Genomic DNA, 26,478 nt, shown 5'->3' with positions numbered 1-26,478 from the left:
GAATGATACGTCAAAACAGATCACACAAGCCCGAGTCTGTTCCTGCCGACTGGCATAATGATCGCACAACTCGTTATTATGCAAATTGCATTAACAGTAGTAACGCGCCCTACTTCATTAATGTACCGTTTTCTCTGTTTTATGTGCAAAAACGTGAGAACGCAACACCGACGTTCGATTTGCAAAGATAAATCTCAGCCCTTCCTTGGGGATGTAGAAAATTTTTTCCCGCTGATGCATAAAGTTTTAAAATTTTATCAAAATTGACCAGAAAGCGGTGCAGATTTAGGTTGTTTCGGTCGTATGGTCAAATTTTGTCGATAGAACAGCAAACACCCTCGACGGTTCGGCCAATATAGATGGCCCTATTAAGAAGAAGTAACGTAATCATGGTAGCAAAATTTCAAGGTTCGCGTAAACATCAAAATGAAAGATAACAATCATTTTATAAGATACTGACGAAGTCAGTTTCCGTGATATGGAGACTTGTTCCACTTCTCGTAGGATAGCATGTGGATATGTATTTTACACACGCTGGAATCATTTCACGATTTTATTGCTGCTTATTACTGCATTTTAACTATGTTTATCTGTGACGATTCATGGACGAGCTGCAGTATAAGCCTACTATTTTGCATAGTTACTACACTTTACGTAATGAATAAAAAAATACCTAGAAACAAATAATACCTATAGTTTCAATGATTTCGTGTTTAATAACGTGGTTACATTATCCTTCGTTTTTCTAATTACGCGAATACTTTGATTTTTCCAAATTATATAACAATGATATCGATCAAAATTTATTCAAACAACTCGAGAAAAAAATGTTGAAAAATATTTTTCATATCTAAACTTTTTTTATTATTTCGTCAGATCCTATCGATTTCAACGAGAACATAATAGTACTACGTGCGTATAAATACCGTAATGACGAAGTTATACTTATGACTCTGGCATAATAAATGGATCTCATATGAGATACATCAGTGAGACGACTAATGAAAAGATGATAATGATCTCGTTGAATTATAAGTAGCAAGGATAACGCCAATTCTATATATAAACCTATCATCTTGTACCGCATACTTGACTGATTCGTAATTGCATTCTTTTCTAAAAAAAATAACACAAAAAAAAGCATCTTCCTGTTTCCGATATCCATTAGATTTAAATAAATTATCAAAGAGTTCCCCAAATATTAATTTCTATATTTAAAAAATAAAATAAAATAAAGGTGTCCATTATAATTATAGAATTAATATCATTGCGATTAAAAATCGCGACAAACAAGACTTCTTTTAAATTTCGATAGCATTCAGAGTATTTTGTATAATGCAATACAAATTGTTTGCAGTGTTGAAAACTCAAAGCGTAAATATCGTTGAGTAGGTTTTACGACTACTACAGGCGTTTCAAAGATACGGGGCTTGCAAGTTTTACACGGGAGAAATGGAGCAACAAGGATGGTAAACGAAATAGAGTGTGAACAAATAGCGGTTTTGGGGAAAGGTATGTCTGTGCATGTCTCTGTATTTACGTCTCTACGTATTATAACAGGAAAAACAATCCACTATAATAAACTAAATAGTACAAAACATACAAAAATTTTCGTTCAATTGATTTTACGAATTACAGTTTTAATTAATTTACAATTTAATATACAGTAAACAAAAAAAGTATACGTTCAGTTTCTTTAAATAAATTCTTGACTATCTAAGTAACTAAACTGCAGACGTATAAATGCTTAGAAATTGGCATAATAAACGAAAAGCGACAAGATTTTAAAACTTAAATTTCAAGAAACGAAAATGAATGATTCATTACACATGTACGCAAAATTCATTTACGTACCCATAATGCTGATACATGTATGTCTGTATGTATGTATATAGATATATATATAAATGTAAAATGTTACGCGCACGTGTGATATGTGAAAGAGTGACAGAAACAGAGTACAGACAACTTACGGGTATAGGTCATTTGGCCCTGGTAGTAAGAAGGAAGATACACGTGTTGCGCGTGTTGCGCGTGTGGAGGCTGCCCGTACACATTCATGGCTGCCATGCCGATTTCATCACCACCTACATCGTACGCCGTCGAGTAAGGACACTTTTTTTTTATCAAAAAGCTAATTTTGCACCATAAACACTGTTTCTAAATTTCGCTATCACTGGGTTGTTAAAAAGCTAACCTTACATAGCAAGAGATACAAGCCAATCGCGAGAGGACGCAGTTTTGTTCGTTTGCTTCGACTTTCTCGATACGCGTATCACTTAATTTACAGCTTCAAAGAAAGTCACGAATAATTCTGCCTAATTGTAATTACTCACCGAGAATTAAATCAAAATCTGACGATTTATTTACACCGAAAGTAACGCAACATCACAGACCATGTAACACGAGACCATGTATCGAACTGAAAGGGTAGTTCGATAAAAATGAAGTATCCCTCAACTTCGATTGTTGAAAATCGATCTGCGACAGACGCCATATTTACATCTTTTCTAGTTAAGCAAACAAGCAAACCTGTTACGTACATTGTTCATTGTAGTCGACTTCGTTTCAGCTAATTTAAATAATGTAAAGGTATTTATTCTACGATATGTATCCTATTTATTGTACAAGTCTTACACAGATAATTGAAAAACAGATTTAGTCTCAAATATAAATTGTAACGCAATTATCTTTGCGAACGTAATATTTTATTCACAATTTGATTCTAAATCACTACCTATAAGAAGCGCTAAAATATATTACCTGTGTAAGAAGGCAACTACATTACTGAAATAATTCCATTAAAATTCTAAACCTTCGTGGTCTATGATATTATACATAAAATAAGCCAAATATCTTTAAATCGTTTCTAAATTTTATTTTATTACGTCTAAAAACTATAGGTATAGGTTAGGAAAGTTAAGTATATTTCGTAATTATAGCAACAACCCAGTGAACATATGCTAAACACATGCTCTTGCGAAATGAATGTAACATAAACGCAACAAGACAAGCAAATAATATATATATATATCACCATCTAGCACTTCGATTCTAAATTTGAAATTTGGAAAATATTTTCTCTAAACTTTTTTCTCGTTATTTCAAGTATGGCGTCGTAGCTGGTAGTGCGATCGAATTCATAAATATTTGTCAATGAGTGTCAGTGTTTTTGCTGCCCGAAAATTGGTTGTATAATTATAATTTCTTGGGTAAGGGAACATCACTAGTTTGTACTGGAAAACTTATTGTAGGGTTCATGATATGCATTCAAGTAAATTTGACCTTTTTGTGCTTTCATGCTCTAAACACATGCATTTTAAAATGAATCATCAGTACTAAAATGTAATGAAATGGAAAGTGCTATCATTATATACTCATAATCATTGTATATGCTACAATATTTTATTTTTCTTAGTTTATGCAATTACAATTATACTCTGAAAAACTGCAATTTACATGATAATGTGTATATATAAAAACAGACATTTCTTTAACGAAATGCTATCGAAATATAAAAAATCGCGAAAGAATTATTTTCTAAGTTGCAATTTGCTAGTATTGCAAAAACTATTACGTGAATATGATATCCATCGGTAATTGTTTATTTAAAGAATCATGTGCTGAAGTGGCAAAAAAATTGTTTAATAGCTATAAAAGCATATGATGAGAATTAATAATTAATTTCGAATAAGTTTCTGCTAAATCTATGATTTGAAGAAGTAATTTCATGCAATAATTCTAATCTGTATTAAAAATAAATATACGAATTTGGATATGTAAGTACTCTTGAGTACATACTATAGGCTGCACTAACTATAAAAAGCGCACATCACAGAAGCAAAGTTAAAATACAAGCATCTTGGCAATTTAATACTGCTTCTATTATATAGGTCTAATTCCTAAAACGCTAAAATATTATCTTAAAATACAAATATTAAATATATCAAGTTACGAAATAAACAAATCAGAATATTAAATTTCAATTTGATCACAGCAAAACGGTGATCCGATTTGTCCTTCAAATTATTTGCATTTTTCTAATTATTATTGCAATAATTTTTCACGCCGCAATATTTTGATAATTTTGCAATATAGCAACAATTTAAATTTTTTAAAATTGGAAGGAAGTAAACACTTACCCCCTTCATCTTCGCTATCGCTCATGAATGTCTCTTGCATCGATTCGGGAGCTTGAACTCTGTATTTCTCTTCGATAGTAATCGTGTGGGTCGTTGTAATGATGGTTTCCGTAACCACTTTCAAAGTTTCAATGACGCTAATGTAACCAAGTTTTTGTGCAATATCCAAAGCAGTTTGACCATTCTGTAAAAAATAAATTATTTTTAATAACGATACATAAGCAAAAATTATAAACAAGAAATGTTTATAAATTAACTTACGTTAGTTGTGGTGTTCGGCTTAGCTTTACCCTCCAACAATAAATTGATCACTAGTGTATGACCCTGTTGTGCGGCTTGATGCAGTGGTGTATATCCTGCATTAGTGCTACTATCGACGACTGCACCAGATCGTAAAAGGAATCGTACCATAGCTGCTTGACCAAAATGAGCTGCCACGTGTAATGGAGTATAACCAGCCTAAAATAAAAACAAATCAGTGTTAACAGAATTTTAACTTTAAAAATTTTGTTTTTGCAAACTATAGTAAATAAAGATGCGTTTGAATAACTTAAACGGCAATGAAATTGTTTTTAATATGATATCACACCTTCGTTTTAGCATCAATCTGAGCACCATTTTTAACGAGGATAGAGGCAACGTTAACTTTGTCTTCTTGTGCGCACAAATGAAGCGGCGTGAGGCCATTCTACAAAAAATAAAAATTATTCGATAAAGAGTAATTTAAAAAACTGTAACATTCAACTTTTTATGTGATTCGTATTACCTTAGCTTTGTGATTTGTATCTGCTTTGTGCTCAATAAGTAGCGTTGACATATCAGTATGGCCTTCTTGTGCACTCAAATGTAGCGGCGTAAATCCTGCTTTTGATTCCGCGTTTGCTTTTGCTCCGTATTCTAGTAAAGTAGTTGCAATGTCCATCTGCATCAAACATAAATCAATGTTGTTACCGTCAACCGCATTCCATATAATTTGCTTAATTTATATCTTTTATTATCATCACTTACTTGATTTTTACGTGCAGCAATATGCAATGGCGTATGGCCATTTTTAGCCATAGCATGAGGTGATGCACCCTTATCAAGTAAAAGTAATGCTACATTTTGATGATCGTAGTGAGACGCCACATGAAGTGGAGTTACTCCATTCTATATTTAATTATCGTGATTAGTATTTGACACGTACGAACATATTTAATATCATAAAATAATAAAAAAAGAACGCAACAAAATTGCTTCTAACCTTTCCTTGAGCATCGACTGGTGCATTCTTTTGCAACAATAATCTTGCTACGTTCATGTTACCATATTTAGCTGCCAAATGCAAAGGAGTGAATCCCTTTTTGGTCGTAGCGGTAAGCGATGCGCCGTTTTCTAACAAAACGGATGCAACCTATCCGGAACAAATTTTACGATCAAGATCATTTATCTAAATATTAATGACGATAGCAAAATGTATGTTCAAAGATGCACCTCTTCTTGACCCTCTTTAGCAGCAATATGAAGCGGTGTATATAAATATTTCGTCGTAGCGTCTACATCGGCACCATGTTGAAGTAATAACATTACAATATCAACATTACCCAATCGGGAAGTAACGTGAAGTGGTGTTTGATGTTCCTGCAATGTTCATATCGCTCAAATTTTACCGATAAACCAAGAACACGAAAGCGAAGAGTATTAACGAAGTTAATGAAAAATTAAAACGTTACTACGATCTTATATTAAAATAAGAAAAAGAGGATGGAAATTTACAAATATTAAATATATCTCTTTACCCTTGCTCTGGCATCAACTTGGGCACCATTTCTAAGAAGTATCCTGATAATATCAGTCTGATTCGCTCTGGCAGCTAAATGCAAAGGCGTTTCGCCCCTTACAGTTGGTATATCAGGACTAGCTGCATGTTGCAATAAATAAATCACTATGTTCATGCACCCCATAAAACTTGCTACGTGTAGGGGCGTCAATCCAGACTAAGCAATAAAATAAATCTGTTATTACTAAGAAATAATAATATTTTTTATATTATTACTTTGAAAAAATCCACTATTTTCAATAGTCTCTTTTCCCCTAAACTATCATTATATTGGCTTAACTCTATAATTGTACACCAGGGTCATTTTTGCCAGAGCTGTAGCTCCCTTTATAATTTCTTTTAGGTCAATAAACAATTCGAGTTTTTTTATAGTATAAATACTTAATAAGTCTAATGGATACTTTTTATTTGCAAACTTACTATTGTGCAAATAGCTGCAAAAAGGCGCTACTTTTATGATCGAATATACACAAATAATGTTTTACAACACGTAGACAGAAAGTTTGGTAACACGTTTTTTTTTAACGATGTTTGATGTCAGCGTGAACCTTCTACAGTAATAAATATGTAACACCTTAAAATGATCAGTATTTGTCTGGTTCAGTCGTTGTTTCATTAGACATAAATGAACCCAGTGTACAGTTTATGTTACGGCTCAACTAATGTATAGTTCTAATATTTCTCGATATTTTAGCCGAGACAAATGTGGAAGGAGCGACTAGTATAATGATATCTATGATATGAAAGACTAAACTATCAAACTAATGCGATGAGAAAAATAAATACCTCTGTGGTAGCTTCGATGCTAGCTTTGTGCTTTAAAAGGAGCTCAACGACCTTCGGCCTGTTCTTCTTACATGCAATATGCAGTGGAGTGAAGCCGTTCAGAGCTCGTGCGTTTGGATCGGCATTTCTATCGAGTAGAAGTTTAGCGACTCGTACATGTCCGCAATGAGCTGCCACGTGTAGCGCCGTCAAGTAATCTACTGTCACTTCGTCTACCGGTGCACGATGATACAATAATATCCTCGCAGCGTCAACATAATCTCCTTGAGAAGCCATGTGCAACGGAGCAAGACCATTCTGTCAACAGAAAACAAAGGTCAGCTAATTCAATAGAGACGGACTCGAAGACAATTTTTACCTTCGTTTTGGAACCAATCGGTGCTCCTTTTTCGATTAAAATATCAACGACCTCATGATGGCCAGATCGAGCCGCGCAATGGAGGGGTGTAAGGCCATCTCTCGTTTTCGCTTCGATATTCGCTCCCTTGCTCGTCAATAAATTCACCATTTTAATTTTTCCCCATTTTGCTGCCACGTGCATTGGCGTAATATTGTGCTGTAAAATAAATAGACACTTGTGATGCATAACTGAATCACTGTCATAATATCGACGCTTAGTTGGGACTCATAATATCGACGATCGAGAAATAGACAAATTTAGTTTTCCAATTGTTTGCTTCTGAGAAACATTCGATGTTGAATGTTGAATTGGTTTGTTAAGATCGCTGAAGATATCTATCATTTTAAGTTAATTTGTAAATTATAACATTGTCGACGGTGTTACGTAAGGATTACTTGCCTTTGCCGCGAAATTAACGTCCGCGCCTCTGTCATAAAGCAAGGAAGCAATTCGGTCGTTGCCATAATGTGCTGCTATATGGAGCGGTGTGAAACCGCTCTTCGATGTCACGTCGGGATTGTGGTCGTTCTGTAACAGATAAACCATAATGAAACAATCGGCATTTGGATTCCGTTCGTTTTCGCTACCGATTGCATCGCATCGAACGCAGGACCCTCGGTGACAAATTATTGCGACATACTTGTAAAAGTAGGGCAGCCGCTTTGCAGTCGTCTTTCTTAGCAGCAATGTGGAGGGCAGGCAGTCGAACTTTACCACGAGTGTCATTTTCCAACAGAACTGCTACTACCTTATCGTGGCCCTGTTGCATCGCCACTGCTAATGGGGTGAAGCCATCCTACAAATACGTATGAAAAACAAACGGATAATTTTGTGTCGAGGGTACTAATTAGTATCTTAAAATGAAATATCTATGTTATCCAAAATTTACCAAACACGATGGAGAAGATTTTAAATAGTATTTGAATTGTATATTATTACAAACTTATATAAGTCACTTGGTATTCTATAAAGAAAACATATTACAAACCTCAGTAGCCAATGTTTGATTAGCACCTTTACTCAGAAGGTACTTCACTACCGAATCATGATTTTCCTGAGCAGCCATATAGAGTGGAGTGAACCCATTTTGTGACTGTGCATTCACAGAAGCACCTCGTTGTACCAGCAATTGTACCACTTCCTCCTGACCAGCTGTAACAAGATATTAATTTTTACTCTCGAGTACTCGTTTACACAAAAATGAAACTTGGAAAGCTTCCTACCAAGTAACTAGAAATAATTAATTTAAATAATCTGCGTCGTTCTCGGGAATATCTATGAATAATTTCAATTTATATTTTTCATTTCTTCAGTCACGTAACAAGTTTGGTAACAGAAAAAGTACAATGGCATGTATCTGTGTCAATTTGCGCTGACATCCTTGTCCCATATAAAAAAATACACAAAAGATAAGAATGGTAATGTCCACTCACCAAGAGAAGCTATATGTAATGCCGTGTTTCCCTTTTTGGTAGCGGCATCGACCACTGCGCCACGGTTGAGAAGTTCTCTGACGATTTCCAAATGTCCATCTTTAGCTGCCAGGTGCAAAGCATTTAAGCCATTCTGTAATTAATGCATCACCATTTTTTATTAATAACGTACCTCATTCCTAATGTTAGGTCGTATCGTTCCAAGGCTTTCCCAAGGTCCACGCGATAAAGCAATAAAACTGACCGCGGTTTATGTACATACGTATCCATTCGATATATGTAAATGCTGGTAATATATAAACATCAGTATCAAAGTTTTGAAATTTAGCATTTCATGAAGTACTGTCAGAGATATTGAAGATGTTATACGAACTGCTGTTCGACAAAGTTAGAAAACTGGCCACAGTTTGAATTCATTTCACGATCCACCTCCATTCAAAAAGTATTGGAAAGACTTGCAAATGTAGACAATGACTACCGCAGTCGACCATCAGCAAAGTATGAATGCTTGCTTTTATAATACTTTCTGGACTAAAATATCAATATCAATAACGTTTGTCATAGTCGTAACGAAACATTTGGTATTTTTATATCTATATCCCAAAGGCAAAGTATGTTAAAGTAAGAAGGTCAAGTCATTTAATTAATAACATTTCTTTAATGAAATTACTATAAAGAATACAAATAGGTATTATGTAGTATCGTTAATGTGTGAACTTAAAAACAGGATTTTACTCTAAGAAAACGTTGCCAGTTATTTGGTACGATATAGGAGTTACTTGGTCATAGACTGCTGTCTAGCAATCAAACAATAACTAAGGAGTTTTATTGTAGGCAATTATACCATTTGAACTCGACATTAGAAGAAAAACGTCTGACTTTGGTTACACGATATTCAGTTTTGTTTCATCAGAGCAACGATATATCACATGGTTTCGTCGGAATTCAGACTCTTTTAAAATCTTTGAAATTCTTTAGATAAAGATATGAAACTAAGAAATTATGTCGAAAATGTAATTAAGGAATTTTTAGACCGAAATCGAATCGATAGATACAGAAAGGCCTAGATGAAAGAAAGCAAAGGAAATTATTCTCTGTAATTCTTTCTGTAAAATATTGAATTTTATAATTAAAATTGCACAGTGTTGTTCAATATTTTAGAAATAAATACCATTTATCTGAAACATATTTTCATGTTTTACTATAGCTTTAGTTATCGATGCATAAAGGTAGCAAAAAACACACCAGTGAATGAAACAAAACGTACAACGCGAAAACCATTTCGAACAAATATTATTTATTTCCAACAGAGATTACAAAAATGGATGTGCTATTGTATTTAAAAAGAATAAAAGTGTCCTTGTCCGCATTGAAAACCTCGCAGTGTACTTCGTACATCGCACATAGACTACAAACTACAAAAACAGGGATTATGAAGTTGCTAGCTTACAGCGTTTGAAGCATTAATGTCCACTCCCGATTCCAAATACTCCAAAACCTTCTCCAACTGGCCAGCACGAGCTGCTCGGAGAAACGCCGTACTAGGATCGCTCTGAAAAAAGCAGAAACGAAAAGAATTCTGATGAAACTGCATCGCAAAAATTGAAGCACTAAAATACTAATTAAAATGCGCGCTTGTAAATGTAATTAATGGTTAATTGGTGGTGTAATTCCGCTTCGATACTTTCTTTCACGGTGTGTGTGTATGTGTGTGTGCTACGCGTGTGTTTAATCAGTCTCTGCGGTTGCTTTGTCGTGCCCGAATCAGACATGCTCAACGGAGCAAAAAATGTATGAATGTAAAGGGACACCTGTTACAAGTTGCTTAACGCAATGCCAAACAACATTTTTTCGCAGTAGAAATATCTTTTAATACGTTTTCATATGTGAAAAAATAACGTTTGAGCCTTATTTGGAAATTTTGGAATTTTTAAACACTTTGTCCTGTGTTAAAATATTGTACGATGACTGTCGATTATTGTTAGAAATATGATACAAATAATTGGTTTTTAAGGGAAGCGAATTACAGTTTTCATGTACGCTTCTGTAATTTGTGGGTCAATCTGACCCAATGCATGGAGTTAGGCTTCTGGCGTCGGTTCTGGATCTGTTACTTGGTATACGCATACTTCGTGAGATAAACAGATCCGATGATGTCAGACTACAGCCCAAAGTCGAGAAGGCTTCAGTATAAATCTTTGGAGATCAATGCAACGCGTAACACTGTTTGAAATTTCCCAGTGTGTTTTGTTTTCGAAAATAGACTGCAGAGCAAGAGCATGTATCTGCAATACATTATTCTTCGGCTTCGAGCGATGCTGCTTATTTTTATTGTAAGTAAAAATGCGAATTTTCGCTCGTATCGTCGATTATTGAACATTTTCGTTCGTCAATGAAAATTGTATAAAATCGCGAAATTAGAAGCGTACAAATTTGATAAAGTGAAGGATGTATTAAATGTTGATGCGCTAATCTATTAAAGTTACACAGCCATCATCGTATTGCATTGTGTCCCTGGGGATCGAGCGCAATTGGAATTAATCTAAAAAAGTAGGTATGCCACGCTACACTGTTTATTTCAAATCGTCCGGATAAGTAATTAATATGGGCGCCGTGCTGTCTGAAAGAACGAGATGTGATAATCCGTCTCTCTTTTTCTCTCTCCCGTATCCTTCACCCTATTTCTCGATCAATCTCTCCTCTTTCTCCTTATTTTTCCTTCTCTCTCCGTCGTTTTGCCTCGTCCGTTCGATTCTCTGTCGGGGACAAGCGCTTCGCTCACGACCTGTAACTGGTTTATATGTCCCGATATATCGTTGCATCTTCAACCTACACACGATCCTATGGCAGCATAAATACGTCTGGGGAGGATATTGTCGTAAGTCATGGTAACTCAAGACAGAGTATTTTCCAATACCGTTCTCTGGAATGCCTTTTGTATTCCGTACACCAGTGGCCGACGAAATACTAACCCACCGTTTATTGCTGCATGGCTCGCCATCGTTTTTATACAAAATTCATGCCAGAATCACTAAAATCCGATCCAGACGAGCAACACAGCGTCGCACACTTTTAAACCATAACGTATCCAAAAGAAATTTAACCCGAAAAATGTTAAAAAAGGATCCTTTGCGAGAACTTACTTTGGAAGCCAAAAGAAGAAATAAATATTATATAGAGTTCTCAAATAAACGCTTTAAAAATCAATTTTTGTTAATTTATAGTTTCTTAAAAGGTATTCGTGAGTTGACTAAATTTAATTTTTAAAATTTTACTTTAAAATTTATATTTGTGAAATTTTGATAAATGTATTATTTGAATTTAAAGCTTGATATTTGTCGCTGTTACACGTTACATGGTTCGGTAGTATTCGGAGGATATAGGTAAGTGTAATTTCTCGATATGCATATGTATCAGTATGTACCCGTATCTCCCGACACATCTACGATGTACTTAAATCCGTTGGTATGCATCTCGTATGCAACTCGGGTGTAAAGAACCTTCTGTGCTTGCAAAGTTCTCCGTCATGCTGTAAATAATTCAGCGAACCGTTACTCCGACACGTGGATAGTCCCTTCTATGTCTGTCTCTCCCGTCTTCTTTCACTGTCTTAAACTACCTGCTTCATCCCATTTTTCTTCAAGGTGTGCTGCATCTTCCGTAGAACACCGACAAAGGCCCGAGACGAACGGCGGTCAATGCACTCATTACTTTTTCTTCATTATAAAAACCGTCACCATGGGCTAGGGTAATTCTTAAATCGACAGTCACGCGAGAACTACAAGTTTTTATCCAACAAATCAAACCGAGTCTCGTCGAATCGTAACAATATTAGATTTTAAATATTTTACTGCGCTAAAGAATTTTAGAAAAAGAAAATACTATATAAATTAAGATACTTTTAAAGAGAAAACATTAAGAAATTAGTACTTTGAAGTAATTTGATCTGTTTTTAATTTAGTAGTCGTACAAAATATATGAAATAATTTTGCATTATTCGTCGTGAATTGCAAGAATGTAGTTAACGTACAAGTAAAAAATACATTCTGCAAGGTAGCCATGAAACATGGAGCGAATAAATATACATTGCAAGTATTAAATATCGTACAGACAGTTTTATACCTGCAATAAACATTTACAGTCAGAATACTAGTATTCCATTTGTATCAGGAACACTTTCCTCTGGTCTTGAAACACATAGTGCCAGTCGTCAGTTTACTTTCTTCGTTCGAATCAACTATCTGACGACAAGGGTTGGTTTCTATTTACAGGTGTATGCAGCTGACTCGACATAGTTTTCCTTAAAAGGTTCACGTTAATTGGATACCTTCGTTTGCACAAGAAGAAGTGCGCCATCCATATTGATGTTTACTTTGAAATTAAAAGTAAAAAAATAAGCACAAGAGAAAGTTTCTTTCGATTTGTAATATAATACAAATATCAAATTTCCTGTACCTAAAAATTGATTTAAACCCGGAGGTCGAATGAAACAGTAAGCTTTCAATAGGCAAAGTAAAATAGTACTTTCATATGAAATATTAACGTATTCCTAAGTATACACTGTCGTCCATAAATCACTGAGCACGCACTTGTCCACCTTGACAAATGCAAATTAAAATACCATTTTCTAAAGCAATCTTATTATCTTATTTTGCTTTAAATTATTATTTTACTGGAAAACTTATAATGCATATAACCTAAATAAATATGTAACTGTCCTAGATAAGCAAGAAGAGATTAGAATATTATTTTAGTAAAATAACTGGCCAGAGTGCTATAATTAGTTTGAAATTTTAGGTAAAATCCTTAACATACTGTATGGCTTGTGCTTCTCGTATAATATAATAAATTAGTAAGCGATAATTTCATTTTATGTCAATTCGTCCTTATTCTGCATTTACCGAGTGTCCGGTGACTAATGGATGGGAGTGTATGTCCGTTATTGTAGCTAATGTACACATAATATTTCATATAAAGTTAAATAACATCATAGAATTCTCTCTTCGCCCATAACGCTTTGTCACAAATTAAATACGAATAAGATTTTCGATTTTTCTTCTTAAATTCCAAATTTCACATATTTGTTTTCTCGTGGATAGATACAATTCACATTTTCAAATACTTTATTGTTCGAATTGTCTTTTTATATACTTATTACGTTTCTGCAACAGAATTATTAGTCCTTCAACTTTTTATTACGAGGACACGTAAGTCTCGAGAAAAGTAATTAAACTCACCGCGGAAAACCAAACAAGAACGTCCAATTTTTTACACGTCAGGATACAATAATTGATCCGTTCCAAGAAAACTGTCGCAGCTAATGACTTACGCGCGAATGAGTACCCTCGCTTACTGTCTGGCCAGTAACGCTTTAAGGGCTTCTACAATCCCTTGGGGCAGATGAAAGAAGTCTAAACATAGAACAGCGACGTCGTTCAAGCTTCACTTTCGAGCCTCCCTCAATTTATGTTATTCTTGTGTAATACCGAAAATTAAAATAAAATACGTTTGATTCGTATCTCGCGGTATTTTTATACAGCCCATTCCAAATCATGCTAAGAGAAAATAAACAGCCCTTACCATCTTGCGATTCGAGGGTCCGTTTCCGAGATACGAGCAATTAGAAATTTAATTTGGAATGTTATTATTCGAAATAGTCTCGATTCTCGAAAACAAATGATCTATAAATCCCCTTCTGCTTGTATTAACGAGTAGCGTCGAAGTAGCCTCAAACTTTGCTAACAACGTGTTTGCACACGCTGCATAAATATGCCTCTACCGGTACTTTGTTTGCACTTTTGCGTTACATTTCTCCAGGATTTGCACGTTGCCAGGCTTCGACGTTTCGAAGAGTGTTATGACGATAAGTATAATCGCTATGCGTCTTGCTGCAATTTCTGGCTGTGTACCAAGCTAACTATAGCTATGCCGTGTACCAAACTGACTTCTGTAGTCATAGAATGCGTACGAATGACCGCACCGGAGTTCACGTTGCAAAGCGACAACCGGAAATACAGGTTGATGCGGAATAATCGTGCAGTTACTCGATGCAGCAAATTATTCACGACCATGACCTCGCAAACTATTTTTATTCATTAATTCTCTTAATACAAATATAGATGGAATTATTATAATTACGAGCACACATTACAAATTAATTAGATTAAAATATAGCTGGTTGAATAATAACAAAGAGTAGATTGTTGGAGAATTTCCTGTTCTAATCGCTCCATAAAGTGTATAATATTTAACATTCGATAAAAATATTAATATTTGAAATATAGAACCTTGAATAAACTATTTTTTTGTGGTCATAAATCGAAAAACATTTATTTTACACGTAAGGAAAACAAAAACATAATTTCAAATAAGTTGAGGGAACTTTACCGTGAATGTTTTTAGTTTCTAAGCAGTTTAGTTTAGTAGCACGAAGCAATTTAGGGGCACTCGGGTAGCGCAAAGCATTACCGACAAATACTTGCACAAAATAAGCGTGGATTATAATATCTGGCGCGCGTCAATTCGACCACAGTGTCTCATTTTGAACGAATCGTAACGAAAATGGAGATAACAGTTTCTCGACCAAGAGTCTCTCTCTCCGCTTTCGAGTAAGAAATACTTTGCCAGCCATTAAACTAGAAATCCAGCGAATACAAAAATCGTGAAAGCAGTGCAGATTCGCCTTCGTGGATAAACAGTAAAAAGGTGTATGGGCTGATCTCAATTTCTACCGTCGAAGAACAACGGAAGAGAGATCACTTCGAGTCGTCAATGAAAACCGCGGAAATTGAAGCGTGCAAAGACCAGCTCGAAGGATGGCAATTATGAGGAACGACAATGGAAAAAGGAGGCCGAGTTCACTGACTGCGCAAGGAGGTAACAGATGATAGAGTAAAGATAACAGGAAGCAGAAGAAGCTAACCACGCAGGGGATAGCGTGGACAAGGAAGAAAAAGAAGAAGCTACGTAAGCGAGCTTCGCTCGAAGCGTGATCGAGTGAGCAGCCAATCAAGCTTGCAGAACGATCGTGATCCGATCAATGCGATTAATGTAACGGAGAATCGTTGGTCTCGATAAGATTCTCGGGAAGACATGGAATATATATCCGTAGCAAAATCGGGATGACCAAATCGATGAAAATACCGAATTTCTTGTCGATGATCATCCTTGCGATCGATGATAATCTTGTACCTGATGTTCACATTTGGCGAATCAAGAATCATAGTGATGCAAGACACGCTCGGGCTGGTTCTCGTGAAATATTATTTCGCGGTTATTGTTTTAAAAATTTCCATATATCGAAGTTGTAATTGTAAAATGTCTGTGTGTGGGAAAATTAAAACACCTCCATAATAATCGGAATAATGAAGTTGCACGGTACTGGTACAATAGATAAGTAATACAGAATCATAAAGTAAACTAGCGAACTTTCTAATAATACACAAACTAATTCTTCCGCTCGGTGGTAAAATAACGAAGCGAAAGGAAATAATGATGTATGTTTTCTTTTGTGTTATTGTAATATTTTTCTCTCTTCTATTATCTGTAACGCGCACTCGTAAAATTTTTCTTTCAGTATACTCATTGCTATTACAGTTTAATTTAAACGCAATTAAAAGGAGTATATCTAAGATAAAATTTCTAAATATTTTTTCATATAAATTGATTATTATGTTTTTATCAAAAACCTTATTCTTGAAGTTGTGCTAGGTAATATAAATTAAGCGTCAGATTATATTATCAGATTGCTAACGAGGAAATATTAAGTTTCTAATGTACGCTTTTGCTACGTGTCGATAGTAAACGTAAACATTTGCTGGTAAAAGTATTATTAATATCCACTTCTCCTGGCGAAGTAAGTCATTGTATACGTTAAATAAATTATTGTGCGTTACGAAAATATAATATATTTATAACGTAAAAATATTTAAAGAAGAATTTAATTCATAGAAGTTGCAGAAAATATGTTGATCTAAATTATGGAATGAGGGCACAAAAACGTATCGTCCTATTTTTGAACGAAACCCTCTTTTTAATTGTAAAATACGGGACGCTTTGTATATAGGTATAGTATATACTATAAATTAATTTATGCTTTTTTAAACACATCCTATAATATCTCCTTCGTTGAATTTCTTCCCTAAATATCTTTCATTCGAATACAGAAGTACATCCTATGAAACAGTTCTGTTAAATTCAAATTTAACAATAATTAACGAAATAACGTATAATATATAACGAATTATATATAAAATCGTGTTACTTTGATTTGAGATAATTTCGTCGTTACTCAAGACTATGACCTTGATAACACATGTAAAGGTCAGGGTTATTAAACCTTGGACACTTATTGTGCATATTTACGAAATTTCATAACAAATTTCGTAGTTCATAATTCAATACTAAACGTCATCTATGGTAAAAAAAAAATGGTACAAAAATATTCGTAGCAATTCTACTCGTTAAGATCAAAGTAATTGCCTTTTAGATTACAATCGTACTATCATTTCTATTGAGTCAACGAACGAAGGAGGTTTGGGAAGTTCATTGTTTGGCTCTGATAACTATTTCGCGAAACAGCTTGTCGGCCATTGGCACCGGCGGTATAATTAGTACCGGAGGTAATGGTATTAGTAGTGAAATGTCAGGCACTCTAGTAGTAGTAACAAATTACTAGCATAAACGTAGGAGGAAGAAGCCACGCATAGCTACGAATTAAAGACTTCTTCATTGAGTCGGTTGTATCAAAGACAACATTTCTGAAATACCGTATTTCATTGAAATTTTCCATGGAAAGTAACCATGACCAATTCTTATTTCCAATTATACTTCATACCTTAAATTCTAGGTTTCAACGACTCGTTCAACGATCCACTCAGCTTATTAACTTGGTTTAGATTCGTCTCTTACTCTGTACGCACGTTACGATTTCGTTATAATAATATTCCTGGCGTCTTCGTGCGTCCTACCTTGGTCTGAAAACGTCAGTTAGTCCAGGAAGCTGTCACAAGTCGTTCATTTCAAAACGCTCCGAGCTACATCTTCGATAACGGTTTCTAGTTCAGCGATGAAAATTCGCACAAACTGTCCCACAACTTTCGGTTCGAGAAAAATCATAATTCTAAAATAGAAAAATACTTTTCGTTCCTCGCGTTTCTTGCTAATTAGCATACACGAATTCGTGTAAAAATATAACATTAATTCCCAAAACGTAAGATGAAAGCGACGATGCTGGAGAACCGCGACTCGAACGAATAATCCACGTGCGTTATATTTATATCGCGGGTCTAAAAACGCGTTTTCTTTAACCGAATCGGAGTTACATGCTCTGACAAAGAACAGAGCAAACGACTTACGGTTTAATTGAGACCTCAACCTACAACGAGCCGACGATGCTGAACATAATAGTTAAAAATAACGTCAAGGTGCGAAAGCGCGATGACGTTGCAAGAGACACGCGCGTTCACTGCGTACAAATATTTTCGTGGTTTTTCTTCGACGAACCAAGTTCCATCCGAAGAGCCTCCCTATCCGCGGCTCTAATTAAATTTATCAGCGTTGCTGAGAATTCTCTTGCAGCAAGGTTCCCGCGAGTCCTGCGGGGAAAGAATTTCTCACGAATAGGCCTTAGCCCTCTTGCAAAACAATATCTTCGGCGATGATCTCTCCTGAGTTAACGTAGTTTATCAATGAAGACGACACGGCATGCCTGGGACGATAGCGCAACACGCCTTGGGATTCTTGGAAACCAGAGATATGAGGGATGTAACTTGGAAGCGACACGCACCGTTTACATTTTGCCGCCTTTGAATAAATATTTAATCGCTCTATTTAGGTTTAACATGTAATTTTCAATTCCTGTGCAGCATAACGTGTTTAAAGATCTCTAATTACGGTAATTACAGGCTTAATGATAGCGTATCAGGACGTTGCGAGTGCATTTTCAAATTTAAATGTAATTTCCTTGCAATCATGTTGATGACTCTACAGACTGCAGGAAATGGATTTTATATATGAATTTATACGACGAAAATTGTTTTTAATTCTGCATGCAAGAAGTGCATTTTTATGAGATGATGCAAAGATCGATGATACTTTCGTTAGAAATATTTATTAACGAACTGGTGTTCCGTTTAAACGTAGTAGTAATAGATCTTTCATTGTTTATTAAAGTAACTGTTCACTTTTTATTTTCAACAAGATCTGCCTTGCAGAAATTGCCGGAAAACCAAATATGGCGGATAATTAGACTATATCTGCATATGAAGTGATAAAAACGAGGAATATAGGAATTAAAGTAAAGTAAAGAATTTTTTTCTCGAAAGTGGGTAGGATTTCGGGGGTAGGTCTATTCACCAAAAATTATTGTAATTGACCCCCGCAACTGAAAATAATTTTTTTAGAACGATTTGAAAAATTTTCTTTTCGTCGAAAAATTTAGGCACCTACCCCCTGTCGATTTTGCTTAAAAATTCGTTTTTCATTTTTAATAATTTTGTTTGACGCCCTACAGAAAAGTTGTCTAATACTTTTTTGTAGGTACCCATGAGCTCTACTTCAAAAAAAAGTTTCATTGAAATATATTCACAATTATAGGAGTTATGGCTGTTTGAAAATTTGACCATTTTTATGGGGTTTTTCTCATTTTACGGGGTCAAGGACCAACTTTTCCAATATTTTTGCGATTTGTACATATTCTCCATCAAAATACGCGTAGTTTGCTTTTTTAAACATTAAAATCGTCCAATCCGTTCAGGAGTTATGACGTTTTAAAGATACGCATGAAATTTCGGGGAACGATTTCTGGCCTGAAATTAGATTTTCGGTAAGGAATTTTTTTCTCGAAAATGCGTAGAATTTCGGGGGTATGTGTAATCACCAAAAATGATTGTAATTGACCCCTGCAGTCGAAAATAATTTTTCCAGAACGATTTGAAAAATTTTTTTTTCATCGAAAAATTTAGGCACCTCTCCATCAACTTTTCTTAAAAATTCGTTTTTGATTTGTAATAAACCATGGGTAATGTAGTAATACAATTTATTAATAAAAAATAAAATATGTAAAATTTCTACGCTTTATTCAATAACTGTTTAGTATCTACATCACTGCTGGATGCATGCAGCTGTGACTTCTTTATTTGTATGAAATATAATCCGTACCGGATAATCGTAACTCTATAGTACTTCGTCATATAAAAATAACAATGATCTATAACAGAGAAGGTATTGGAACCTATCTCAAGAAAGAATTTATTATCGAAAGAATACTTCGAAACAAAGCGCTCGTAAATAGTTGATAGGGGAAGAATTCCCTTAGGATAACATTCGGTCTAATGTCAATTTAATGATATCGAGACGGTGAAGAAATCGAATTGGGAAATATTTCATCGTATACAAAACATACGGAACTTTCGAACGAATCAATAACACTGTGTAAGTGTAACTTTTTTTTAAATAAAATACACCATTGCATAAGTAAACTTATTTAAACGAACCGAAATTTCCCTCAAATTCCAGTATGTTCCATGGAAAATTTCCAGATCCGGGCACGTAAATCTTTAAATAGAGTCGTGTAAACAGTTTAAATGTCCAATGAAGAGGCACGCCGAACGCGCATGACTGATTCCAATCAAGCAAGTGTTTATTAAATTAATGCAACGAAGACCCGGGTTTCGCTTTCGGCATCAAATCCCCTTCTATCGGACGGTTTGTATCATGCATGAGCACCTCTTGCATAATCGCAATACATTAGAGACGACAAATGACATCACGTCCAGCGACGTGAACGTTGAGGTCATCAGGTGCTGGCTGCTTCGATATTACAGGTTTTTACGATGATTTTGCCACGGCCTCGCTCGACCAAGATGACGGCATATTCGTGTACGCACAGGCACGGCCGATTTACTGAAAAAGCTGATACTCGAGTCATGGTTTTCAATGTGATTTAAAAGGCACGCTCCTTCATATACACGTGAGCCCGATTACGTACTACCGACAACACACTATAAATAGAAAATGAAACCAAGTCTCGAGAAATGTTAAAAGACTATCAGGTTTATAAAGGTTCTCGAACACTGCGGTCGAAAGAAGCAGAACATCGATTATCCGAACGACTGATTATTGGAACACGAAACGAGACGCGTCTATATCGTCATCAGCCCCGCACTAATACTGTTTACACTTTAAAACTTGCATCCATTATGCCTATGATTTACGTGTCCCAGTTTAGTGTCTTGCAAGTAATAGACGTAAACATGTACACAATGACGTTGCACGTTCCATTTACACTGTACGTAATAAAAGAAAAAGTAACTCCATAAATTGGAAGAAAAATATTATTGAACGTTCCCAAGGAGGCGAAATAAACTCTAATTTAACGATTATTAAAGTTAATCGAAATTAAAAATAATCTATCAAAACTATTAGAATTGATCGCTCGATTCACTGTTATGTTTATTAATACCCATAACGTCGATCATTTTTTTACATTCTCACGTGAAACGTAATGTAGGAACGAGTTCGTTTGTGTTCGTAAAATGTAACTCATAGTTTCTTGCTTTAACAGTAGGATGCTCAAGATTGTATCATTACCGTTATAATAGTTCAAGCACCGGATACATTCGCTCAAGAAGCACTTACTACTTCACTGCTACTGAGTCACGGGCAATCACCAAAATTTCATGTTCTTTACCTTTGGACGCTACCCAAGAATTGTAAGAGTTCCTTTACGATGCAAATTACACCCAAAGAAAGGAAAAATTAGCATTGAAAATAACAAAACATAAATTTTTATGAAATGAAAATTAGTCAGCGTTTAAAACCATCAATTACCGCGACTTATCTTTAATCCGAATCCCAATATGCACCGAGAGAAGAGAATTACTTGAATTTAATCTCATTTAGGAAAGTTATATTCTTAACTTTGTTCCAAAGTAATTATTAATAGAAGTTTAACAAATTTAATTACAATTTGTAAGTTTCATCGGTTCTTTAATTTGTGATTTATAATGTAATTTAAATTTTCTATCATATATTTATTACTTTTTCAAAATGCTGTCAACGGAACAATGTCAACTCTATTCTACAATACTTAAAAAATTCAAACATTTAAAGCAACGAGCATTTATCGTGTCGACCGCTTCAAATTCTATTTAATTGATTAAAGCGATTCATTAACGAACATTTTCATTAGAGGGAAAGTGCAAACTGGCTTTTTATGGAAAAGGCTAGATAATAAAATTCGTAACATAGTTACCCTATAAAATGTAACTTCGAAAACTCCTCTTCTCCGTGATATTAAAATACGAGGAATACAATGAAGAGTACCAGTACCGTGCACGTAATAGTTGTGGCATTTCGTTTACAACATTTTCCAATTTTCACGCGGAAAAGGCACAAACATCAAAAGGCACAAAACTGAATATTTTATAAACGGTTTACGAAAGCGAATCTTCTCCGAGGCAGGACTGGTATTCAAAACGTTAACCAAATTCCTGAATAGTGACTCAAGCGACGTTTCGATATAACAAGACGATCAACGACCAGGATGATAGTACGATGTCAGTCTCGTGCAGTCAGTCCAACGGAAGTACTCCCGTTAAATCGGTTAAATGTTTCCTGCGCCTCTTGTCGGGACATTCGGGGTTATTGTGATTGACGGGGATAATTCATAATCAAGCGCGTATTCAAAAATATTTGGCTGTATCTCTACGAGAGTAAATCCCGTGATTTATATGGTATCTCGTGGCGGTCAACGCCGAAAATTGGGTCATGAATTGTTGTCTGCTCTTTGTCGCGCGTCCCAATTTGTTGACTCGAATATGCGCAAGGCAAATGCAGTCGTGAGTCATCCGAGACATCGCGTGGATGCGCAAGAGTGAAACAAGTCGAAAATATTAAACAAACTTGGAAAAATAACACGGTCACTAACAATTTGGCAACTTATAACCATATAATGAGTAAAGGGAATTTAATTATTTAAAGAAAAGCAATCTCTAGGATTTACTCTAAACGATAATATTCATATTTGTGAATTGTGAGTTGTGAATGTACAGTATGAAATATATTGGGATAGACCGTTGTGTAATTTCGCACATATATGTTTGTTAGTTTGAAAGTGTTAAATATTGCAAAAGAGCTCTAAAAATGACTGGACCACTCTTATTAGCGTAGAATACATATTTCACGAAATACTACGTTGAAGTAAGTAGAGTAAGCGATGCAAATGCAGACATGAGTCATTCAGACATCACGTATGTAGGTATGCAAGAGCAAAAGATGTCAAAAATATTAAACTAATTTGGAAGATTTACACTTTCTACGAATTCGATGTATAAATATTACTTCTGGAATAGCAGAATGCGTGAACATTTAATACATAGTAGAATTACTTTTTTGTAAGTTGAATAATGAGAGGAAAAATGAAGAATCGTCTTTGATGATCGTGTTTTGATAAACAGAACGCTACAGAGTGTCCAAAGGTCGCAAAATAATAGTATTCTGTCTCATACAATGACCAAACGATGAATTTACGACAACGATGAGATGCTGATTTTAAACGATTGAACCCTGAACCTGTTATATCGTTATATCATGCTGGAGGGCATGGTGTAATTGTGCACGAGGTAAAGCAAGTACCCTTCTAATATATTATTTGTGCACGTGACACAATTTTTATCCGACAGATCCCGACGAAGGAAAATCCAACACAAAATATTTAAATTCGTGTTGCATCCTCAAAAATATTTTCATTAATTGCTTGCTATATTTAACCTTATAATCCAGTTTTTTTTAATTTTATTACAACCACTGACTTAGGTTTCCTTACATCTTCTAGGTGAAATCAAATATTGTATATAAACCAAGAATTAAATGTACAATCACTATGAAGAAAATAGTGAGAAATATAGAAGTAACAAATCTTTCCGATTTGGGAGTAAACTGTAGTACTTGTACTGTATTTTATTTACGAGTCCCCCGTGAAATGGGATCGGTCTGCGTTTTCAGGATGGCACCATAAATTTTTTAGCGGAACACCTTTTGCCGCCCCGAGGATCTGTTTGTTCCTGAAGTTGGAATATATGTCAGTTTACTTTAGCCAGTAACGTAATCTCTTCATCGCCGCCAACGCGTCCTTTTCATTGGGGCTTAATTAAATGTATGGTCGACACGCCGGAGGAAACGAGAACAGGAGAGCTCCATCTTTGACCGAGGGGGACCAATGAAGAGCGTGGTTGAAAGGGTCGAGGTCGTGTTCGTCGCGCATGCGTCCAGAATAAAACGTAGATATTTCAGAAATTGTCGATTGAAGTTTCACCGACAATACGGTGAACATTGCGGAATAATTTTTCGTCGTAACTGGGCGTGACAATTAACGAATTTCTTTTTACTCGAATATTAAGCTGCTTCATTTTGCAATCGCTACGTCTCCGGAAAAGCAAATGGCGGTCACCGATTTCGATCGTCTCGTGTAATTAAAAATATTTAATTCTTGATTATTATATGCGTCATGAGGAGAAACTTAACCCATTAAATATCAAATTATTTCTTTTGAAACTAATGTTTAGTTGATATTTAAATAAATTTGAATACCAGTAAAAAGATAAATCACTGGTACGAACGTACCAAAACTAATTTCCTAGTTTCGTTCGGTCCAAGGGCGGAGTTCCATAAACATATTCGCGGCATTTTATTTTTCCTCGGATATCCTCAAAAGTAGGTTAAGTAAGTAACTGTGTACAAAATTGATGAACAGAAGAACGATTTAACTTCGCTTCGCGCTAAGGACTTCGAAGCTGCTGCAAAGATAGAATTTAAAGCAGGATAATCCGGTACTCGTAGACGCTAAATTCGTCTCAACGACGTATTCGTGACAGTTTTTCAACGATAGATAACTAAATCCATCCACGCTATTACGGTACTCTGTTTCTTCGCTCAGTTTTAAACGTTTGTAAATGCCCTAACAAATTTGAAGATTCAAGTCGCGCGCACAAGTCATAATTCACGATTATTGTCACCATTTATCTCCCTATATTCTGTTTCCGCTTTACCGTGTCATGATCAGCTACAAAATATCCAGGTCAATGATCGATGACATCCAAGTCAGTATTTCATTCGCAATTTGTGCAACGTTTGTGACGGGTCGCCCCAAGTGTGGGGTCGGGCGTGATTTCAACGACAAAGTAGATCACTATGCTGCTCTGCTTTGGTGTTGTAACGTTTTCGTGCTATATTTACTTCGTGCTTAAGGAGATCGATCGGAGAATCGTAAAAATTTTTTAATTTTGATCACGAAACCACGTTGATACAATCTTAGCAGTATTATGGAAATTTACAATATATAAATTGAGTTTAGAACGATAATATTTCGTCACGATTTCCGGGTTGCCAACGCTGGAACGTATAAATAAAATGGTCGATCAAAAGATAGTCATCTCTCCTGTTACATAACACTGTCATTCCGCATTGGAGGGTTAAAAATACTCAACAACGATGCAAGTGAATCCCAAGAACACTCAATCCCCCCCTCCCCTCGGCCCCTCGATGTCTATTTTCAATATTTACATTTGTTCGAAAAAATTTGCTTCCACGTGCGCGCACAGAACCGTTTCTATCGGCGACGATGGCCTGGCGCTACCTTTCCGAACATGTAATACCATCGGGATAAAAATGATTTCGCAGTGTTTGAATCTAAGGTTTCTCGACGCACCACAAGAGATACTTAGAAAGTCGGAAGTGTAATGTATTCCAACTCGTGTAGCTATCAGCCGGCGTAGAAATCGGTGTATTGTATGTCGATTCCAGACGGTTGCAACGAGACACTTCCCGACGTGGTGGCACGCCAAAGGAAGAGAAAAGGGCACGGGAATAAAGGAAAGAAAAACGAGGCGAAAGAAGAGTAAAACATGGCAGAGAGCAGGGCAGGTCTGTGGTATATGTGCGCGGGGCAAGTAATAGGCACATGTATATGTACATAGGTATATGTGGGGCAAGCAAGATGGAGTCTGGAAGTTTGGGTCGATATGAACGCGGCAGCGCTATTGCAGCAAACCGCCCCCTATTCCTGTCGTTCCGCTTACCTCCTTCTTTGCGTCCTTCCACATCCACGAACCCCCTTATCACCTCATCCGTCTATCGTTCAATCGCTATCGACACCGTTGCTTAATTAACGTTCCTCGATACGAGCATCTCGATGTTCTTTAACTGCGAGAAGATAGCAGTCATAGAATAAACGTCGGCGGTACATTATTTATTCATTTGTTCTCGAGATAAACATAAAACACCCGCTGCCGCAGACACGTGAATCCTATGCATACGCTTTCCCCTCGTTACGCCTCTCTGCATATTCATTTCTCTTTACGTACTTGTTGAATGGATACGCGTATACACATCTTTTGCTTGCATAATTACGTTCCACACATTTATTTAGTACGTAACGCGCTAATGCGTTTCGTTGAACTGGTCAAAGATGTTACTTGAAACGTATGTACGCGCCAGGTGAGAATATTCGCGTGTCTTTCAGACTTTTAAACGAAACGGACGGATTTTTACGTACCAGTTAGCCTCGTCGGTTTCAATTTCGATATCTCGTAAACTTGCTGTTTCGTTGGAGTTTTGCTCGCCAAAATGGCACGATGTTACAAGAAGTCGAAAGAATGTTGATGAAATTCGCGCTTTATTTCACCGTGAATAAATTGGACGGTGACTGCAGCTCATAAGTTTTAATGAAATTCCAGCCCGTCTGCGCTTCGCGATAACGTAACGTTATATTGTTCTTATATAAAATACGTGTACAGACACTGTCCACGAATTAACTCATTAACATTCTTTCAGTGATCAAATTACTCAGTATAATACAAACGTTTGAAAAAATAAAGACTATATCTACTCTTGGATCAA

At 35.7% G+C, this 26,478-nt stretch overlaps 1 protein-coding gene across 33 annotated transcripts in view; it reads right to left on the bottom strand.

Moving 5' to 3' along the window:
* LOC143345222 (uncharacterized) overlaps positions 1-26,478 on the bottom strand; it is a 95,266-nt gene that overhangs the window by 57,159 nt on the left and 11,629 nt on the right. For 30 of the 33 annotated variants that reach the window (XR_013080220.1, XR_013080222.1, XR_013080219.1 and 27 more), the window contains 16 exons: positions 10,031-10,132; positions 8,581-8,713; positions 8,136-8,299; positions 7,788-7,943; positions 7,547-7,675; positions 7,106-7,303; positions 6,748-7,044; positions 5,921-6,118; positions 5,616-5,762; positions 5,386-5,535; positions 5,151-5,291; positions 4,909-5,064; positions 4,732-4,830; positions 4,404-4,601; positions 4,143-4,326; positions 1,974-2,087 (listed from right to left, as the gene is read on the bottom strand). Coding sequence is in view for 8 of the 33 variants with exons in the window: in XM_076772125.1 (XP_076628240.1) it covers positions 1,974-2,087; positions 4,143-4,326; positions 4,404-4,601; positions 4,732-4,830; positions 4,909-5,064; positions 5,151-5,291; positions 5,386-5,535; positions 5,616-5,762; positions 5,921-6,118; positions 6,748-7,044; positions 7,106-7,303; positions 7,547-7,675; positions 7,788-7,943; positions 8,136-8,299; positions 8,581-8,713; positions 10,031-10,132 (2,566 nt within the window). In the remaining 25 variants the exon portion in view is untranslated. The remainder of the gene's footprint in view (positions 1-1,973; positions 2,088-4,142; positions 4,327-4,403; positions 4,602-4,731; positions 4,831-4,908; positions 5,065-5,150; positions 5,292-5,385; positions 5,536-5,615; positions 5,763-5,920; positions 6,119-6,747; positions 7,045-7,105; positions 7,304-7,546; positions 7,676-7,787; positions 7,944-8,135; positions 8,300-8,580; positions 8,714-10,030; positions 10,133-26,478) is intronic. The other 3 variants (XR_013080227.1, XR_013080245.1, XM_076772131.1) reach the window with 1 other exon arrangement.

Source organism: Colletes latitarsis, chromosome 9 (assembly GCF_051014445.1).
Source record: "Colletes latitarsis isolate SP2378_abdomen chromosome 9, iyColLati1, whole genome shotgun sequence".
Classification (NCBI taxonomy): domain Eukaryota; kingdom Metazoa; phylum Arthropoda; class Insecta; order Hymenoptera; family Colletidae; genus Colletes; species Colletes latitarsis.
The sequence above is the reverse complement of the archived record's forward strand: the minus strand, read 5'-3'. Positions and strand labels throughout refer to the sequence as shown.